We start from the raw sequence: 20,002 nt of genomic DNA on the forward strand, positions 1-20,002 counted from the left end.
TCAGACACCTCTTTCAGTACACATTAAAAGGCAGTGGCCAAATCACTGGACTTCTTGGAGGTCAATTTCTTCCATCCACAAAACTGAAATCCTAATACTTGTACTGCCCACCTTATGGGAGCGCCATGAGGAAAGCACTTTGTATATTGCAAAGTGCTAGGGTAGTGTGAACTGCTATGGCATTTTAAGCAGTTTTCGTCATTGTCAGGACGTACGTGAAGTTGGTTTATTTTTCTTCTATGTTTGTTTCTCCACATAAGCAACTATTTTTTTCTCTAATGCCAAAATTCCTATTAGAATACCATGCGCCAATAAAAGTACTATCTGAAGCCACTTATGCTGCAAAAATATCAACAAATTCCCTGTGGAATTAGCTTTAGGATTCTGTTGTCCTGACCTAATCTCATGTTGGTCACTCACCTGCCTCCTTCCGATGACCAGCTGACCCCTCTCCACAGCTCCCTGCCTGTTCCCTTCAAGCACCACTTGAGATCCCTTCCATACTTACCATGGTCAGGGATCAAGCCAGTCCCCGGCCTCAGAAGAAGAAGAACTTTATTTCCTCCGGCTTGGATCAGCTCAATTGCTCGAGTATGGGTAATACCTTGTGTAGGTTCCCCGTTGATTTCAACAATCTGGTCACCAACCTAGAAAGAAAACAGTCATCTAAGTGGGGTTAAATTGTGGGCCTTCTCTTTGAAGCCCTTGGGGCCATTCATCCTTGGTAACTGATAAACACTGGAAAGAGTCTCAAAATGAAAGAACATTCAGTTTTACTTACTGTTCCACAATTAACCTTAGAGTAATTTAAAGTTCTAGTTTAATTGTTTTTTTTTTTTTTAAGAATTAGAGAAGGTATATAATCATGCAGGAGACCGTCTAGATATTAAGACTCCTGAAGTTTATTTCTGTATTTTCCAACAACTGCCAGAATGCCCTCCGCCCTAGAAAATGTCACCCAAGGGAGTGTAAAGTAATGGAAAGTGTTCTCAATTTGGACTCAGAGGATCTAGGTCTGACTCCTGGTTACATTCCTTACAGCTTGTCTCACCTGGGCAAATCACTCCCCCACTTCTCTGGGTCTCAGTTTATACTCATCTATAAAATGAGGGGGTTGGAATACATGATTTCTAAGGCCACTTCCAGATTTAGTCTCTAAACAATTATTATCTGATGCTGCAAGACTTTAAGAAGGTCAGTGTTTGAATAGGTTAATGAGGAAGATGTACTTTCGCGTTGTCTATATGATTCTCTACTACGGTTGTAATTGTGCAAAGAGAGGAATGATCCTTTGCTAAGCTTATAAGAAAACCATATAATATATAGATACTTCTGCTTCAAGGATGCACAATCTTGTCCATGTGGGTGCTCCCTGTAAAGATGGCAAACTGTAACCATTCTACACATTAGCAGACAGTTTTCACAAGTTGCCAAAAAATCCCAAACCCCAAAACCCTGAAATGACATCATGGTGACTAGACTCCTTGAGAACTGACAGACTTGCCCAAGGTCACACAGCCAGGATGTCAGTGGATTACAGCGTTAGAGCTGACGGGAACCTTAGAAGTCATAAAGTCCAATGCCCTCATTTTATATGTGAGGAAACCGAGGCTGACGTTCAGTGATTTGTCCAGTGTCACATAGCTAGTAAGTATCTGAGGCAGAATTTGAACTCAGATCTCCCTGACTCCAAGCCCAGTGCTCCATCCACTGCCTAAGTAGGGACCAGGGGCAGGACCTGAAGCCAAATCTTCCCAGCTTCAAGACTGACTTAATAAATGGGAGATGTGATTACTGAGCCACTTCTAGTAATACTGAAAAATCATGGTAAATGGGAAAGGTACCATGAGCTTGACTTGGATTTCTGGGAAGACTTCGGAACAGATTATTAAGGAGATGGTTAGGTGAGCATTTACAAAGGAACATGGTGAATATAAAGAACTAACATGGTTTCAAGGGGAACAAGTCACATCAGATTAACCTCATTTCTTTTTTTTGACAGAATTACTACTACAGTAAATAAAAGTAATATTTATGAATATAGTTTAGCTATATTTTAGCAAAGCTTTTTATAAAGTATCTTGTACTATTTTTGTGGCGAAGATGGAGAGATGTTAACTATTGATAATTGCTTCTATGGCTGGACTTAATGATTCAGTGTCCACAAGGCAGGAGATTTCCAGTGCTGTGTTCATTTCTGGGCATCATGATTTAAAAAGGAAACAGATATGGATAGGAATGCACTAGAGAGTATCAATTATGCCTGTTTGGTTTGGCCCCAGAGGAAAGAAGTTTCAAGGAAGCAAGTTTAGGGTTGGTGTCAAGAAAAATAGCCTCAACTCTTTGCAGATGATATGATGGTACACTTAGAGAATTCTAAAGAATCAACTAAAAAACTACTTGAAATAATTAACAACTTTAGCAAAGTTGCAGGATATAAAATAAACCCACATAAATCATTGGCATTTCTGTATAATACTAAAAAGCCCAGCAGTAAGAGACAGAAAGAGAAATTCCATTTAAAGTAACTGCAGACAACATAAAATATTTGGGAGTCTACCTGCCAAGACAAACCCAGGAACTATATGAACACAATTACAAGATGCTTCTCACACAAATAAAGTCAGATCTAAATAATTGGAAAAATATCAGTAACTCATGGGTAGGCTGAGCTAATATAATAAAAAAAAATGACAATTCTACCTAAATTTATTTACTTATTCAGTGCCATACCAATCAAAGTACCAAAAATTATTTTATAGCGCTAGAAAAAAAATAACAAAATTAATCTGGAAGAACAAAAGGTACAGAATATTAAGGGAAATAATGAAAAGAAATGCAAGGGAAGGTGGCTGGTACTGGCTAAGAAAAAGAGTGGTGGATCAGTGGAATAGATTAGGTACACAAGACGCAGTAGTAAATGACTATAGTAATCTACTGTTTGATAAACCCAATGACTCCAGCTTCTGGGATAAGAACTCACTATTTAACAAACATTGTTGGGAAAAATGGAAAATGGTATGGCAGAAACTAGGCATAAACCATCATCTTATACCATATACTAAGATAAGGTCAAAATGAGTACATAATTTAGACATAAAGGGTGAGAATTTAAGCAAATTAGGAGAGCAAGGAATAGTTTACCTGTCAGATCTATGGAGGATGAAAGAACTTATGACCAAACAAGAGGATAATTTTGATCACATTATATTAAAAAGTTTTTGCACAAAGAAAGCCAATGCAACCAAGATTAAAAGGGAAACAGAAAGCTGGGAAACAATTTTTACAGCCAGTATCTCTGACAAAGGCCTCATTTCTAAATATATACAGAACTAAGTCAAATTTACAAGACTACAAGTCATTCCCCAGTTGATAAATGGTCAAAGGATATGAACAGGCAATTTTCAAACGAAGAGATTAAAGCTATCTACAGTCATGTGAAAAAATGCTCTAAATCACTATTGATTAGAGAAATGCAAATTAAAACAACTCTGAGGTACCACCTCACAACTACCAGATTGGCCAACATGACAAAATAGGAAAATGATGAATGTTGGAGAAGATGTGGGAAAACTGGAACACTAATGCATTGTTGGTGGAGTTGTGAACTGATTCAACTGTTCTGAAGAGCAGTTTGGAACTATGACCAAAGGGCTATAAAACTGTGTATGCCCTTTGACACAGCAATACCACCTCTAGGTCTGTATCCCAAAGAGATCATAAAAATGGGAAAAGGACCCACATGTACAAAAATATTTATAGCAGCTCTTTCTGTAGTGGCCAAGAATTGGAAATAGAGGGGAGGTCCATCATTTGGGGAATGACTGAACAAGTTGTGGTATATGAATATAATGGAATCCTATTGTTCCATAAGAAATGATGATCAGGCGGACTTCAGAAAAATCTGGAAAGACTTGTAGGGTCTGATGCTGAGTGAAGTGAGCAGAACCAGGAGAACGCCGTACACAGTAACAGCCACGTGGTGCCATGACTGACTTTGATAGACTTGGCTCTTCTCAGCAATGCAAGGATCTAAGATATCTCCAAAAGACTCACAGTGGAAAGTGCTGTCCACATCCCGAGAGGGAACTGTGGAGTCTGGATGCAGATCGGAGCATGCTATTTGCTCTCCTTTTTTTTTTTTTTGTTTCTTCTTTCTTGGGGTTTTTCCCTTTGGTTCTAATTCTTCTTTACAACATGACTAATGTAGAAATATGTTTAATATGACTGTACATGTAGAGCCTATATCAGATTGCTTGCTGTCCTGGGGAGGGGGGAGTGGAGCGAGGAGAAGAAAATTTAGAATTCAAAATCTTATAGAAGTGAATGTTAAAAACTAAAAACCAATAATTTTTTTGAAAAAGAAAAACAGCCTCAACAAGTCCCAAAATGGAATGACTGGCCTCTTGGGCTGAATCTAACAAATTGAAATTTAATGAGGATGAAGTTAAAACTTTACACTTGTGAAGTTGATTTTTTGAACCAAATACAAGACGAGGAGGCAGAGGCAGAGTTAGACAGTAGTTCATCCGAAAAAAAAGAATTGGGAGTTGAATAGGACTCAAATTTAAGAAGAGTCAGCAAGAGGACAAGGACTCCTCAGGGGTCCTGAGCTGCCTTGGGCACAGCCTCCCGGAAGAAGGCAGTGGCAGTCCTGCAGGCTACTGTCCTGTCAGACCACGCCTGGAGAGCAGTGCTCAGTGAATCATTGATTAAGTGCCTGTTGGACACCTCCAAATAGATGGGCGTAGGCATTTCAAAGTCAACACATTCAAAGTGAAACTTACAACCTTTTCTCCTATACACACTACTCTTCCTGACTTCTTTATTTCACCACCATCCTTCGGATCACCAGGTTCACATCACTGAAGGAATTCCTCAGATCCAAACAGTTGCAAAGTTCTGTCCATTATACCTCCATGCTATTTATCCTCACCCCACTCACCCAATCACTACCTAGAAGTGGGTTCGGCCCAACTTCAGGAACTCATGACCCCTAACTAGGATTATTACCAAAGCCTCCTTTCCTCAACTCTCCCTTCTCTTCTATTCATTCTCTCCCTTTCGTAAAATTTAAATTTATTATTATTTTCTTCTAATTACAAGTGTTTATTTTCCTTCTATTCCCTTGCCCACTGTCACTAAACAATTTTAAGGAAAAAGAAAACATTTTGGACATATCCAATATGGGAATTTGTTTTGTTTGAGCATACATATTTGTAAGCCTTAGGATGAATTGAAAACAACTTAACAAAAAATTTTTAATGCTAAATTATTTTGGCACAGCATAGAAATCCCAATAAAATAACAACTGAGCCCTTCTCAAAGCACAATTTGAAAACAGTTAAGCAAAAGAGCATAAAAAAGTTTCCAATTGATAGTATGATAACTTTACACCTTCAGGAGTTTATTGCTAGTTAAAAGAAAGGAAGAGTATGCTTTACTAAGATAGTACCAGAGTTGTCCAGTGTATATGATCTGAGATTTGCTGCTACTCAAAACTGTCCTCATTTATAAAGTTGCAGTCACTAAGCATGCATTATTCTTTTGCTCTGTTTTCCTCACACCCGTCACTTTGTACAAGTCTTGCCATATTTCTATGAATTCTTCACAGGCTCCTCACCAGTCTCAGACCTGGCCCAGACAGATACTAGCCTCTGCCAATTTACCCTTTGGTACCAAGAGTTCCTGCCCCAGGGCCCCACGGTCCTCACTGGTGGTTGCTTCTGTTGCTCCTTGTATCTAGGCCTTGGCTCTAGCCAATTCACTTTATTCCCTGGACTTCTGGCCAACTCCCATGCATGTTCCCCATGTCCCCTATCTTTCTTCCCCTCCCCCCCTTTTCCAGTTCTGAACTATGAAGGGTCATCTTTGCTTTTGTAAATGCTTTCTGATTTATTCATTTATTCCTCCTTACAGTCTTCTGCCAATATTCCTATGGCTCTCTGCCTGAGATCTCTTTCATCCCTATCATGTGCTACCTGGTAATTACATATTTGTGTACTTGTTATGTCCTTTAGTAGAATTAGCCTTCCATATAGGGCACACTTAACTTTTTGTTGAAATTAAGCCACTTAATCTGAGATTCATTTTCCATGTCTATAAAATAGAGTTGATTGTTGTGAGGAAGGTGCTTTATAAATCTTAAGATGCTAAAAGAACTCTCACAAAATCTTTCCAAGGCCTATTTTTGTATTGTAAAAATAAGAGTACCAAAACTTGTAATTAAACAGACTTACCACCAGGTGTCCTTATCTTTTAACATTAGAAGCTTAATGAACCTTTGTCCCAAAATACATTTTTCATTTAAGAAGGTGGCGGTGGATTAAAAAAGAAAAAGAATATGTGGGGGAGGAGGGATAGAGCATCAGCCTAGAGCCAGATGCAAATTAAAAGCAAGTGACTATTACTGAGAAAGACATAAAACTGAAGAACATGGAAGAAAGGTGATGGTTGTTTTTAACCAGTAAATATAACAAGTAAAATTTAGTTCCCTTTTATGACAAGGAATGAGGGAAATGATGGGGAAGGAAGGGAGAAAGAACAGATTTAAGAAGGAATGAGATAAGTAAGGGAGATACTAAGGAATTAGGAAAAGACAGTGATTATTCTTCAGCTAATACTGCTTTTACTCTATCCCTCTGAAACATGGACAGAATGTGTCTCCTGGGGTTACCCAAGGCAGAGATGCTGCTTCTGGGAGAGGAGTGATAACGTGTAACAGTAACAGGAGTGCCTTCAAAAGACTGCTCACCATATGGTTAGGAGGAGCCTCTTTTCTATCATCTATAAAGCCAAAGCTGGGGGTCTGAGTTAGCTTTGGCCTAGGCTCTGAGGCCATTTTTTTTTTTTTTAGGCAACTAGAGTTAAGTGACTTGCCCAGGGCCACACAGCTAGTAAGTGTCAAGTGTTTGGTCTGAGGCCACATTTGAACTCAGGTCCTCCTGACTTCAGGGCTGGTGCTCTATCCATTGTGCCACCTAGCTGCCCCTGAGGCCATTTTTCTTTGGCTGTTTCTGTTGGTGGGTCTTTGGATTCCTTCACTATATGGTGAAAGACAATGATGTAAGGGGAAAGGCCTTGGGGCTTTCTCCCCTCTAAGAAAATGCAGAGGCCCTGTGCAATGGGCCTTGGCCTCTGTGTCTGTTCTATTCTATTTTGGGTGAAGCAATTGCAGTCTCTGACCTTGAGAATTCTGAAAGGTCAGGAGGGCACTCCCACCTGGCGTTCCTGAGTCTGGGTTTTGTAGCCAGTGTGGTATCAGGGCGGAGAGGAATAAAGAGTAACCTTTGGGACCCCAGCCCAGTGGTAGCTGAGACAAAGATTTCATCTGGAGGTCACACCATATCTAACTATGCACTTAGTGTGGCCAATGTTATGTAGGAATTTATCTAAAACTGTAACTCCTGAGTGATGGGGAGCAGGAGAATTGTTTATACTACTGTTCTTGCAATAACTTCAAAATAAGTGTTCCTCTGCAAAATTTGATATTAAATGGCTAAACAGAACTGGGGCCCATGCACTGAACCCTAATAATGGGGAATCCAGGTGCTTGCCAGAAGCTGTGGACCTGTTAAGAATGCCAGGACAGTACAAAGCCAAAGGGAAATGTGCAATGCCTATCTGTTGGACTGCAAATGCAACCTGCTTCATGTTTAGATGTCTAAGTTTCAACCTCCAGAGAGAAGATAATAACAGTTATGACTTGTGTTACTACTTGGGGTTTCAAGGTGGTTTGTTTGTTTGTTTTTTTTTGTTAAATGTCTATTTGTGATTCTTTCTTAAAGCATTTCTTACATGTGAAATAAATAGTTCTCCTTTGCCTGATCTATGTTTTACACTGGGCACCTTTTACTTCCCTCTTTTTGTGGAGATGCTAGACATGAACCAAGGCCCTAAATGTTAAGTAATTTTCCCTTGACATCTAGGGTGGGGGTCTAAAGATCCAAAGAGTATGAGAAAAGGAGCCTGACACTGTAGCAGTAGTAGAAAAGTCCAGAAATGCACCTAAGACAAAACTCAAGAAAGGAGCCAGTAACAAAAGCCATGGCCTTCAGACGTCTAGACCCAGATCCACCAACTATGGGCGCCAAGCTTAGATGGTGGAATGCACCGAGAGAGAACACGCTACCCAGACACAGTCGGACATGGGCTCCACATGATGAGGCAGTGCATCTGCAGGGTTTTAGAAGGGGGATCAGTAGGATCTCATGCACTAAAATTGACAAGGCAAGCAAACCCAGGCACTCTCAAGACTGAAATTCTAAAGATACAAAAGAAACCCTTTTGATAAGGAAGAAAAAGGAGGCATTGTCTAGTTCCATGGCCATGGGCCAGTTGTTGGCCTCTCAGCCTCAGTTTTCTCATCTGTATAATGGAGACCATTATATTCCCACATCTGGTCCCATTTCCTCACCTGTAAAAATGGCTGGACGACATGATGATGTCTGGTTTAAGCCTATGAGCCCATCACTTTTTCTTACTAACATTTCTTTGTGTTTTTATCCTTGACAAAAAATAAAACAAATATTGGTTCCTTAAAACTAGATCTTGCTGCTTCTTAGAGAAACGAAAAATTCTCCCTTTGGCAGTGTTCCTGAGAACCACTTGTTCTTCCAATTCATGGTAATATGATTAGTCCCTCAGGAACTCCTTTTTATTAATTCTTTTGCTCTCAAAAGTCTAAATTGTAAGTGGAAAAAAATGTCTTTTCTCATTGGCCAAAGTAAAGAATAACATAACTCTAAAACAGTATAACTGGCACATTTCACTAAGCAGAACAAAAGCAATTTGACCATCATAATCCAAGGAGGAACAGAAAAATCAAACGGCAAGTTATTTTTCTACTCCCCACGATCAGTGGCTTTTCTTAGAAAATTTATTTTCTAGTCTCAGATGTTAGAAGTTTAAGAAAAACAAAATGTAAAAGGTGGCGCAGATAGAGGGCAGCAAACTGAAGCTAACTCACATGAATTCTCCCATCTTTGATGGCAGGACCATCCTCAGCAAGTCGAAGAATGAATAACCCCATGTTATACTCCTTTCCTCCACGTAGACTGAATCCAAAGCCTCGTGGGCCTCTTTCTAGTTCCACTGGATAACAACCAAGGTTCTAAGGCAATACAGACGGAAAAAAATAAGACAAACTTGTTTTTTGTGTCCTTTTAATGTTATGTAAACAATCAAAAATTGCAAAGGTAATGTTTACAAATGAGGAACCACACTCAAAACGCATTTTTAAGGAATTCTCCTGTAGAAAAAAACTATGAATTTCAGATGAATAAATACCTAATAGGTAATGACATCATTCAAATTAATTTGAACATGATCAGATTTCACTGTCTATAGCAGTCATTTAGGGTGTACAGTGAGATACTCTTTAAAAATTTTTTTTTTATTTTAATTTTCAGTTCCAAATTCTCTTCTCCCCACCCACTGAGAAGGCAAGAAACATGATATTCATTATACATATGAAATCATGTAAAACATATTTCCACATTAGCCACGTTGTAGGAGAAAAAGCAGGAAAAGTAGGGACATTCTTCTAAAAGGCACTATTTTGAAAAGCCTGAAGCAGTCTATAAGTACCTCTGAGGGAGAAGGTTACTTTGCTGAATGCGTACTTATTGTCTCATAAGCACTTTTAACCAATAGCTTACCTTTCCACAATTAGATGGTAAATTATAGGAGAAGAGGGATTAGTTCCTTAACTTTTGTATCCTTTTAGAGTGCCAATTATAAAACTGTATGGGTAGCAATAAAAACTCATGAAGCAATGTGTTTATTTTAATCCTCTGCATTTATAATCACCTACTCTGAGTTGCGTGGAGTACAATTATCTCAAAAATAATGTCACTGACTTAGGAGCCCTAACAATCAGTTAGGTGTACAGCACACCGGGATGGGTTTTAGTTACCTGACTGTGCCGATTACCCACCACTGAAATCAAAGCTGTATCAGGTTGGGCAAGATGCTTGTGGTCAGACCATGACATCCTGTAAGTTGTGGAAACATCTCTCCCAATTTCACTTTCTAAACCACTTCTGCAAGAGAGAGAAAGCAAGAATATAGCACAGTTCACACCGTCAGTAAGGGAAGAGATCTCTGTACGTGTATAACGCATGGAAAACTAGAAAGGCAAACTGGGGGAGATGGCAGATTTACCTCTACTTCATTCAGAGGGCAGCATGTTATCTCCATTCTCTCATCATTACTAAATGCTAAGATGTAACATTATCTAGCTATGATGTAAAGCCAAGATAAAAATTTGGACATTAACCCTAACATATCCCTAAACTTTTGTTATCAAAATAGTATTCAACAAGATACATCAGCATGACTGATATCAGTAAAAGGAGGACTTCATTAATAAAACTAAAGGCCCCGAAGTTAATATAGATATGGAAAAAAATTGCTGTCAAGTATTCCTAAGATATATGGATCAATCCTCATGATGTTGCTGAATTTCCATCAGCCTACCCGTGGTTTCAGAGCTAGCTCTTCCAACAAATGAAGGCTGTAAACCCTACTTCTGTTAGGCATGATGGCATCATTCAGTGCTGGCTCCGAGAATTCAGACTGAGCTTCTCTGCCAAAGATGTCAGGTCCAATAGTGGCGAAGCCAGATGCTGCTTTATTAATTCCTGCCAGCATCTATTTGTCAAGCATGGATCTCTGACAACATTTTAGATAGTACAGAATTTGTCAGTTTAGTTATATACCTGAATGAGGGTGAGTGTACAAATGATTTTTGGTTCCAAACTGCTTTCTGTGCATTCCTAGAAAAATACAGCAAATAAAAAACAACTTGAGAAAAAACAGCCTCACCGGTCTCCCGATGGGTGACCAGCTTGTGTCTGTCCTATGGGTCTGTGCTGCAGTGCTGGACTTTGCCGGGCTGAGTTCGTTCCTGATGGTGGACCATGATGTTCTGTTCAAAAGGGAAAACAACAGAAATGAGAATCTGTGCATGAAGGTATGAAACTGAGGAGTGTGTCACTGAGACAAGACTAATGACTCTTGAGTTTTTGACTTTAATATAAATGGTGTTGAGGTCAGCTACCTATACCATACGGATTATGAATCTAAAGCAAAGAAAGCGAGTGAATTTTCATTTTTCTAAGACTTTGTGCATGTTACAACATATATATGTGTGTATATATTATACATATGTATATACATACATACACACATATATATGCATATATATTCATGTATATATGTATACACACACCTGTATGAATGGGTAGTATTCATAAGCCCTTTGAAATGCTTATTGATTGATTTGCAGCACTTGTGCCACAAAAATATAAATTATTTCTGCAATTTAGGGAACATTTTTGTTCATGTTTCCATAAATTTAAGATTTTGAAGATACACTTGTATTAATCTGTCAACTGGGTTACTTTTACAAATGTGACAGTATACAACAAGAAGAGATCGATTTTCAAAACCACTCTGTGATATATGTGTCAAGATGCCTATGTTTCTACCACTGCTCAATAATTAGTCAATCATTACCAGTGGCAAAGTCTAGTCTCAGGAATATCATCTGAATAAAATATTTGATTCTTCACTGTAAATAAAGGGGTAGCAATTGATACTCTTATGAAGTATCAAATGCAAACATGTTTTGGAGTTACATTGAGTAATCAATCAAATATTTAATAAATGTCTACTGTATGTAGGGCAAAGGGCCAAGAGGTGGGGAAGATACCAACTTTAGTCCCTTCGCTTTTTTTTTTTGGTGAGGCAATCCGGATTAAGTGACTTGCCCAGGGTCACACAGCTAGTAAGTGTCAAGTGTCTGAGGCGGGATGTGACCTCAGGTTCTCCTGACTCAAGGCCGAGCTCCATTCACCGCTCCACCTAGCTGCCCCTCCTGTCACTTCTTAATTGCTCACTTATTCCTTAACTCTCTAGCATTGAAACCCTCGGGGCAGGCATCTGTATCTTTATTCCATTCTGCTGGCTGATGCTCTACTCTTCCAACCCTGACCACCAGAGTCCACGCCCAGGAGCCTCTTGATGCTCTGAACTCTCCGGACCCAATTCCCCTCATCTTTCAGCCTGGCCATTTTGCACTCTGCTGTTGGGCACACCCATCGCCCCTTCGCTGCCTCCTTCTTCCACCTCTTGCTTTAAGAATTATTATTTAAATCAACATTCTCACTGCAGCTGAAACAGGGGTATCAATGGACTGCCTTACTGTTCTACTCACCATTCTCATTTCTTCCTAGACCAAAACATCTTTCTCTGACCTTTTTTAGTCATGGGTTATTCCCAATTAGAATGTAAGCTCCTTGAAGGCAGGGGCTGTTTTGTTTTCTCCCATACTGCCAGCACAGGGAGGGCCTGGCTCATAATATGTGCTCAATAAATGCTTATTGATTGACTGAACAAACACCTTTTCATTCAGTCACATCACTATACCACACTAATAGTCTCCCTTCTGTTTCCCTAGTTTCATTAAAACTCATTTAATTTCAACAATAAACTTCTTCCTAATCACCAAATCCATGGGCCTTTTCTCAGTTCTCATTCTTTTTGACTTACATGCAACATTTGACATTGTACCACTCTCTCCTTTAATTCAATTAAACAAACAAGTATCTAGCATTTACTTTCAATTCATTTTGATAAGCATTTTTTAAGAGCATAGCTATGTAGAAGGCACTATGTTCTGTGCTGGGGATTCAAAGATAAAATGAAAAAAGTCTCTGGTCTCAAGGACCTTATATGCTACTGGGAGGATATAAAGTATCAACAAAGCACATATCTGAATCTTTCTGACTCCAAGTCCAGCACCAGATCCATGCCACCATTCTGTCTCTTAAGAGGAAGAGCTCAAGAAGATTGAACATAAAGAGAGAAAAGAGAAAGAGAGTCCAGCACAAAGCCTTCAGGATATCTATAGTAAGGACATAGGGCCTGGATGATGAGCCATCAAAGAAGACTGAGAATCAATCAGATAGGTAGGAGAACATAAGGGAGGGTGGCTAAACAGTATAAAATTGTACAGTTAAAAAAGGATTAAGATGGAGAAAAGGACTTTGGGTATAAAATACAAGATCATGGGCAACTTAAATAAAAACATTCGAATGGTTTTGCTGGAAGCCAGACTACAAGAGGTTGAGAAGGGAATGGGGATTAAAGGGGAGGCCAGGAAACAGATGCCTTTTTCAAGGAGTTCTGCTATTAAAAGGAAGATGGAAAGGAAGAGAATTTACAGAGACAGTAGAGTCAAGTGAAAGATTTTTAGGGATGAGGAATCACAGGCAGCAGAGAAACCTGTAGATTGGGAGACAAAAGATTAGAGGAGAGATCAGGTGTTTGTTTTTTATTTATTTTTATTATAAATTTCAACAATAAAAAACCCAAAAGCATACTTACGCATATACAGCAGAACTCAGAGTATTGCATATAAGAAACCTTATTTTGTGTATATTTTTTTAAAAGAATATAATAAAATTTTTTAAAAGAATATAATAAAATTGTCAGGTTAACTTTTAAAATACTTTTGCTTTTCTATGCCTTCCTGAACTTGTTTCTGTTCTCTTTTATACACTTAAAAAAAAGTTTAAATGGGCTTAAAAAACCAAACAACTATTACTTCCCCCACCCTTCACAATTAAAAGACCAAGATGGGGAGGAACCCTTGTAACAAATAGGTTTAGTCAAGCAAAACTGAGCTACATAGTGACTACGTCCAAAAATCTGTCTTTTTCTGCATCGTGAGTCCATCACCTTTCTCTAAGGAGATGGATAATATGCTTCATCATAGATCCTTTAGAGTCATGGTAATTCAATTAATTGAATTCTTAAGTCTTTAAGTTTTGTCATTATAATGTTTTATTTTATAAATTACTCTCCTGATTCTGCTCACTTTATTCTGCCTACATTAATTCCTACTACTCAGGATTCTCTGAAGTTATTCCTTTTCTCATTTCTTACAGCGCAATACTATTCCAAGACATTCATATACAATTTGTTCAGTCACTGCCCAAGGGATAGCCACATCTTCCTTTTTAATCTCCATTTCAGGGTCAGCAAGTGCTATTATAAATCATTTTTGTATATATGGGCCCTTTCCCCATATCTTTGAAATCACTGGGGTATATGCCCACTATTGATATTGCTACCAAACGGTACAGTTCAGTAGCTTTTCTAGTATAGTTCTAAATTATTTTCCAGAAGGGAAATTAGAGCTCTGCCAAGAATGCATTAGGGTGGCTGTCATCCCACAACACAGCCAACATTTACTATTTTATCTTTTGTCATTTTTACCAATCTGTTGCATGTGAAGTAAAATCTCAGATTTGCATTAATCTTATTACTAATGATTTGGCTCACTCTTTCACATGGTTTTTGGGAGCCGTTAGTTTCCTTGAAAACTATCTATTTGTATCCTTTGATCAGTTATTATTAGGGAATAGTCCTTACTCTTTTATGTTTGTACCAATTCCCTATATATCTTGGATACCATACCTTTATTAGAGCTGTTTTATGTTGACCTTCCCCTAGCTGACAATTTCTTCTTAATCTATAGCTACACTGACTTTGTTCATGTAAATACTTTTAAAATTTATGTACTAAGAATGATCTATTTTATCTTTTATAAACAATTCAACTTGTTTCTTTAATGGCAACTTCTCCTCCTCCTCCTTTTCTTCCCCTCATTTGTATCATATTGAATCCAAAGAATGCTCACCATGTGACTCTCCATTGTACTTTGGGTCATCTTCAACTTTTTTTTTTTGGAGACTTGCAAGACTTTGGAGACTTGCAGTCATACAATATTACCGGGACAGGATTGTTAAAAGGATGGGCCTTTATTTTAGGGACCCCAAACTTCTCCCTATTCAATAAACTCTAGGGGTTCCCTTTTACCTCCAGAATAAAATATAAAATCTGCTGGCTTTTACAGGCCTCATAACCTGACCCTTTCCTACCTTTGGAGGCTTCTTATAGCTTAGTCCCTCCCCCTCCACCTAACTCTGAACCACTGACATTGGCCTCCTTACTCTTCTTGACTCCTAGGATTTTCACAGGCTATCCCTCCATGCCCAGAATGCTCTATCTCCCCATCTGTGCATCCTGGTTTCCTTGCTTCCTTCAAGTCTCAACTAAAGTCCCACTTTCTGAAAGAGACCTTTCCTAGACCTCCTTAATCTTAGTGCCTTCCCTGTGAGACACCATTCCTAATTATCATGTATGTTTTTTGTTTGTGTATAGCTGTTTACATGTTGCTCCCTCATTACATGGCTAGCTCCTTGAGAGCAGGGACCGTTCTTTGCCTTTCTTATATACCCAGATCTTTGCACAGTGCCTGGCACATAGTAGGTGCTTAATGAATGCTAGCTCAAGGGCTGCCTGAGCTCTTTTAGAGCAGAAACTGTCTTGCTTTTCTATATGTATCTCCAGAGCTTAGCACCATGCTTTGCAAACAGCAAGGGCTTAATAAGTGCTTTTTTCCATTCATTTGTTAAACTTGTTTTAAGTAGTGCTTGATGTTCATTCTTTCATCATTGAAGTGGGTCAGTACAGAGTTGTTTTAATTTCACTGAAAGAATATAGACCCTGTGAGAGCAGGAAATGTTTCATTTTGTCCTTTTAAAAAAAAAATTATACAACACTTGGCACAAAGTAAGTATTTACTAGATGCTTTTTGACTGACTGCATACCATGTTTTCTCATTTTCATTTTTCTGGTTTTGTGATAATTTTGATCTTTGCTTTAGCAAGTTGATGTTCTGACTATCCCCAGAAGGCTGATTCAGGGAGTGACCCCCACAGTAATAACAAGGCATTTCCTGTCTATTAAAATGTAATGAATTCAATTTTTCTGATGTGATTAGGTGTTCACCATGTTCCAGATGAGTTTTTTTGGAGAAAACAGCCAAGATGTATGGGCAGGAGGCTCCTGGATAGTTTATAAGACTTTGTCTTCTCTTATTCCTTACTCTTGAAACATATTTTTACTTTTTAGAAAATAAATTTTATTGTTCTCTCATTTTTATATCACCCTGCTCTGACACAGTCATTCCTTAAAATAAAGCATAGAAAAAGAAAAATGGTTGAGCACAATTAGCCAATGCACTGCAGAAGGCTGATGTTACATTCAGGGCTTTGCATCAGTGGTCCCCCACTTCTTTGTTTATTTGGTTTTTGTTCTTAGGCAACTGGGGTTAAGTGACTTGCCCAGGGTCACACAGCTAGTAATTGTCAAGTGTTTGGTCTGAGGCCGGATTTGAACTCAGGTCCTCCTCACTTCAGGGATGATGCTCTATCCACTGCACCACCTAGCTGCCCCCACTTTGTTTTTTTTTTTTTTGACTAAGCCTGGTCATCACAACGTAACTGCACTCAGTTTCAATTGTTTTGTTATTGTTCTTTCTATTTATGTTGCTGAAGTCATGGTCTATATTGTTTTCCTGTTTTTGCTTGCTTGACTTATCACTTCATACAAATCTTTCTATGCTCCTCTGTATTCATCATGTTAACAGTTTCTCACAGCACAGTAATATTCTATCACGTTGGTGTACCCTAATTTATTTAGCCATTACTGCATTGACAGTCATGTACTTCTTGGCCAATTATTTGCTAGCACAAAAAGTGCTGCTATAAATTGATTGGCATGTTTGGGGTGCTTTTTTTTTTTGCCAATGATGTCCTTGGGGTATATACTTAGCAGTGAAATTTCTGGATCAAAGGTATGGACATTTTTTTCACTTTCCTAAACCATATTTTCTTTTTTTTAAATTAATTTATTTTGATTTATCAACAATCACTTCTGAACCATATTTTTTTTTGCTGCTAATTTTTTTATTTTATTTTTTTAAATGGTAATTTTTATTTTTTTTTTGTTTTCAACATTTACTTCCACAATATTTTGAGTTCCAAATTTTTATCCCATCTCACCCTTCCCCCCACCCCAAGATGGCATGCATTCTAAATACCCCTTCCCCTAGTCTGCCTTCCCTTCTATCTCTCCCCCCCTTCTCTTATCCCCTTCCCCTTCAATTTTCCTGAAGGCAGGATGGATTTCTGTACCCCATTTCCTTTATTTCTTATTTCCCAGTTGCATGTGAAAACATTTTTTTTAAAACATGTGTTTTTAAAACTTTGGGTTCCAAATTTTCTTCCTTCCTCCCTCCCCATCCACCCTCATTGATAAAGCAAGCAACTCAATATAGGTTATACATGTGCAGTTATGCAAAACACTTCCATAGTAGACATGCTGTGAAAAACTAACTCTATTTCCCTTAATCCTATCCCACCCACCCATTTATTCTATTCTTTCTTTTGACCCTGACACTCCTCAGAAGTATTTGCTTCTGATTACTCCCTTTCCCAGTCTACCCTCCTCTCTATCATTCCCCTACTCTCTTGTCCCCTTCTCCCCCTATTTTCCTGTAGGGTAAGACAGATTTCCACACCCAATTGAGTGTGTATGTTATTCCCTCTCTAAGTCAAATCCTATGAGAATAAGATTCACTCATTCCCTCTCACCTTCCCCTGTTTCCCCTCCAGTGTAAGAGCCTTTTCTTTTCTGTTTTTTTTTTTTTGTGGGATAATTTACCCCATTCTACCTCTTCCTTTCTCCTTCTCCTAGTATATTCCTCTCTCACCCCTTAATTTTATTCTCCAGATATGAACGCTTCATCTTCAACTCACCCTGTGCCCTCTATCTATCTATCTATATCTATATATACATACACATAATTTTTTCCCCTGCAACTACTCTAATACTGACAAAGGTCTCATGAGTTACAAATATCATCTTTCCATGCAGGAATGTAAACAGTTCAACCTTAATAAGTCTCTTACGATTTTCTCTTTCCTGTTTACCTCTTCATGTTCCACTTGAGTCTTGTATTTGAAAATCAAAATTTCTATTCAGCTCTGGTCTTTTCATCAAGAATGCTTGAAAGTCCTCTATTTCACTGAATGACCATTTTTTCCCCTGCAGGATTATACTCAGGTTTGCTGGGTAGGTGATTCTTGGTTGTAATCCAATCTCCTTTGCTCTCCGGAATATTATATTCCATGCCCTGCGGTCCCGTAATGTAGAAGCAGCTAAATCTTGTGTTATCCTGATTGTGTTTCCACAATACTTGAATTGTTTCTTTCTGGCTGCTTGTAATATTTTCTCCTTGACCTGGGAACTCTGGAATTTGGCTACAATATTCCTAGGAGTTTTCCTTTGGGGATCTCTTTCAGGAGAAGATCAGTGGATTCTTTCAATTTCTATTTTGCCCTCTGGTTCTAAAATATCAGGACAGTTTTCCTGGATAATTTCTTGAAAGATGCTGTCTAGGCTCATTTTTTGATCATGGCTTTCACATAGTCCAATAATTTTTAAATTCTCTCTCCTGGATCTATTTTCCAGGTCAGTTGTTTTTCCAATGAGATATTTCACATTGTTTTCTAATTTTTCATTCTTTTAGATTTGTTTTACAGTGTCTTGATTTCTCATAACGTTACTAGCTTCCAATTGCTCTATTTTAATTTTTAAGGAAGTATTTTCTTCAGTAAGCTTTTGGACTTCCTTTTCCATTTGTCCAATTTTGCTTTTTAGGGTATTCTTCTCCTCATTGGCTTTTTGGACTTCTTTTGCCATTTGGGTTAGGCTATTTTTTAAGGTGTTATTTTCTTCAGTATTTTTTTGGGTCTCCTTTAGCAAGCTGTTGACTTGTTTTTCATGATTTTCTTGTATCACTCTCAGTTTTCCCTCTACTTCTCTTATTTGCTTCTCAAAATCCCTTTTGAGCTCTTCCAAGGCCTGGGACTGATTCATATTTTTATTGGAGGCTTTGGATGTAGGAACTTTGGCTTTGTTGTCTTCTTCTGGTTGTATGTTTTGATCTTCTTTGTCACCAAAGTAAGATAATATAGTCTGACTCTTTTTGCGCTGCTTACTCACGATCCCGGCCAATTACTTGAGTTTTAAACTCTTTGTTAAGGTAAAAGTCTGCTTCCAATGTGAAGTGTACTATCCCAAGCTTTGGGGGTTTGTACAGCTGTTTTCAGAGGTACTTCTAGGGACCTGTAAATTTTCAGTTCTTCCAAGGTGGTATGATAAGGGGCAAGGTGTTTCCTCTCCACAAGCCACAACAAGCTTTACCACACCTGCATTCCTCGTTGCCCCAGGACCGCCCCTTAGAACTGTGATCCAGATCCAAGCACCAGTAAAGCAAGAGATTCCTGCCTCAGCACTGGCAAAGAGATCCTTGCAATCCCCCTCTGATCAGCCACTCGATTCCCCCTCAGTCTGTGGGCCAGAAGCTCAGGAAAAAGCTGCTGCCCCAGAGGCCCCGCTCGAGACTTGCGGCTGAGACCTAGCTCCTCTCTCACCATAGTCACAGACTTTTCCCACTGACCTTCCACGTTGTCTTTGGCGTTCAGGGGTTGAGAAGTCTGGAAACTGCCACAGGTGCCCGATTCAGTCCTCTGAGGCCTGCTCCAGGGTCGCTGCGGCCTGCATGCGCAGGCCGAACCGCGCTCCTCTCCCCGCCCAGTGCGATACACCTTCCCAATCAACCATCCAGGCTGTCTTTGGCTGGAAATTTGTTTCACTCTGTCTTTTTGTGGGTTCTGCTGCTGTAGAAGTTGTTTAGAGCCATTTTTTTAGGTATTTGGTTGGCTTTGGGAGAGAGCTCAAGACAGTCACTGCTTTCCCTCCGCCATCTTGGCTCCGCCCACCTGAACCATATTTTCTAACATTCTTCATTGTCTTCCTCCGTTTCCACCTGTTCACTGAAGTCACTAACTTCCTAAGTACATGTTGATTTAATTTAGAGGATTTATTGAGTTCGATGTAGAATTTCTCTATCTCCTCCTCCTCTGCCACAGATGTTGGTAAATAAGCTGTAATTATTTTAATGGTGGTTCTTTCACAAATAGTTATCAAGAGTACTATTGCACAAGAGGACCAAATACTCAAGATACACACACACACACACACACACACACACACACACACACACACACACACACACACA

The 20,002-nt window shown here is 38.9% G+C and overlaps 1 protein-coding gene across 3 annotated transcripts in view; it reads right to left on the reverse strand.

Moving 5' to 3' along the window:
• The window catches only part of MAGI3 (membrane associated guanylate kinase, WW and PDZ domain containing 3), a 227,096-nt gene that overhangs the window by 4,430 nt on the left and 202,664 nt on the right, over positions 1-20,002 (reverse strand). For 2 of the 3 annotated variants that reach the window (XM_027860384.1, XM_027860386.1), the window contains exons 17-20: positions 10,828-10,930; positions 9,917-10,043; positions 8,969-9,112; positions 509-647 (exon numbers count right to left, since the gene is read on the reverse strand). In XM_027860384.1, coding sequence (XP_027716185.1) covers positions 509-647; positions 8,969-9,112; positions 9,917-10,043; positions 10,828-10,930 — 513 coding nt within the window. The remainder of the gene's footprint in view (positions 1-508; positions 648-8,968; positions 9,113-9,916; positions 10,044-10,827; positions 10,931-20,002) is intronic. The other variant, XM_027860385.1, reaches the window with a different exon arrangement.

The sequence above is a fragment of the Vombatus ursinus genome, unplaced genomic scaffold, assembly GCF_900497805.2.
Source record: "Vombatus ursinus unplaced genomic scaffold, bare-nosed wombat genome assembly UNPS02014179.1, whole genome shotgun sequence".
In the NCBI taxonomy this organism is placed as follows: Eukaryota; Metazoa; Chordata; class Mammalia; order Diprotodontia; family Vombatidae; genus Vombatus; species Vombatus ursinus.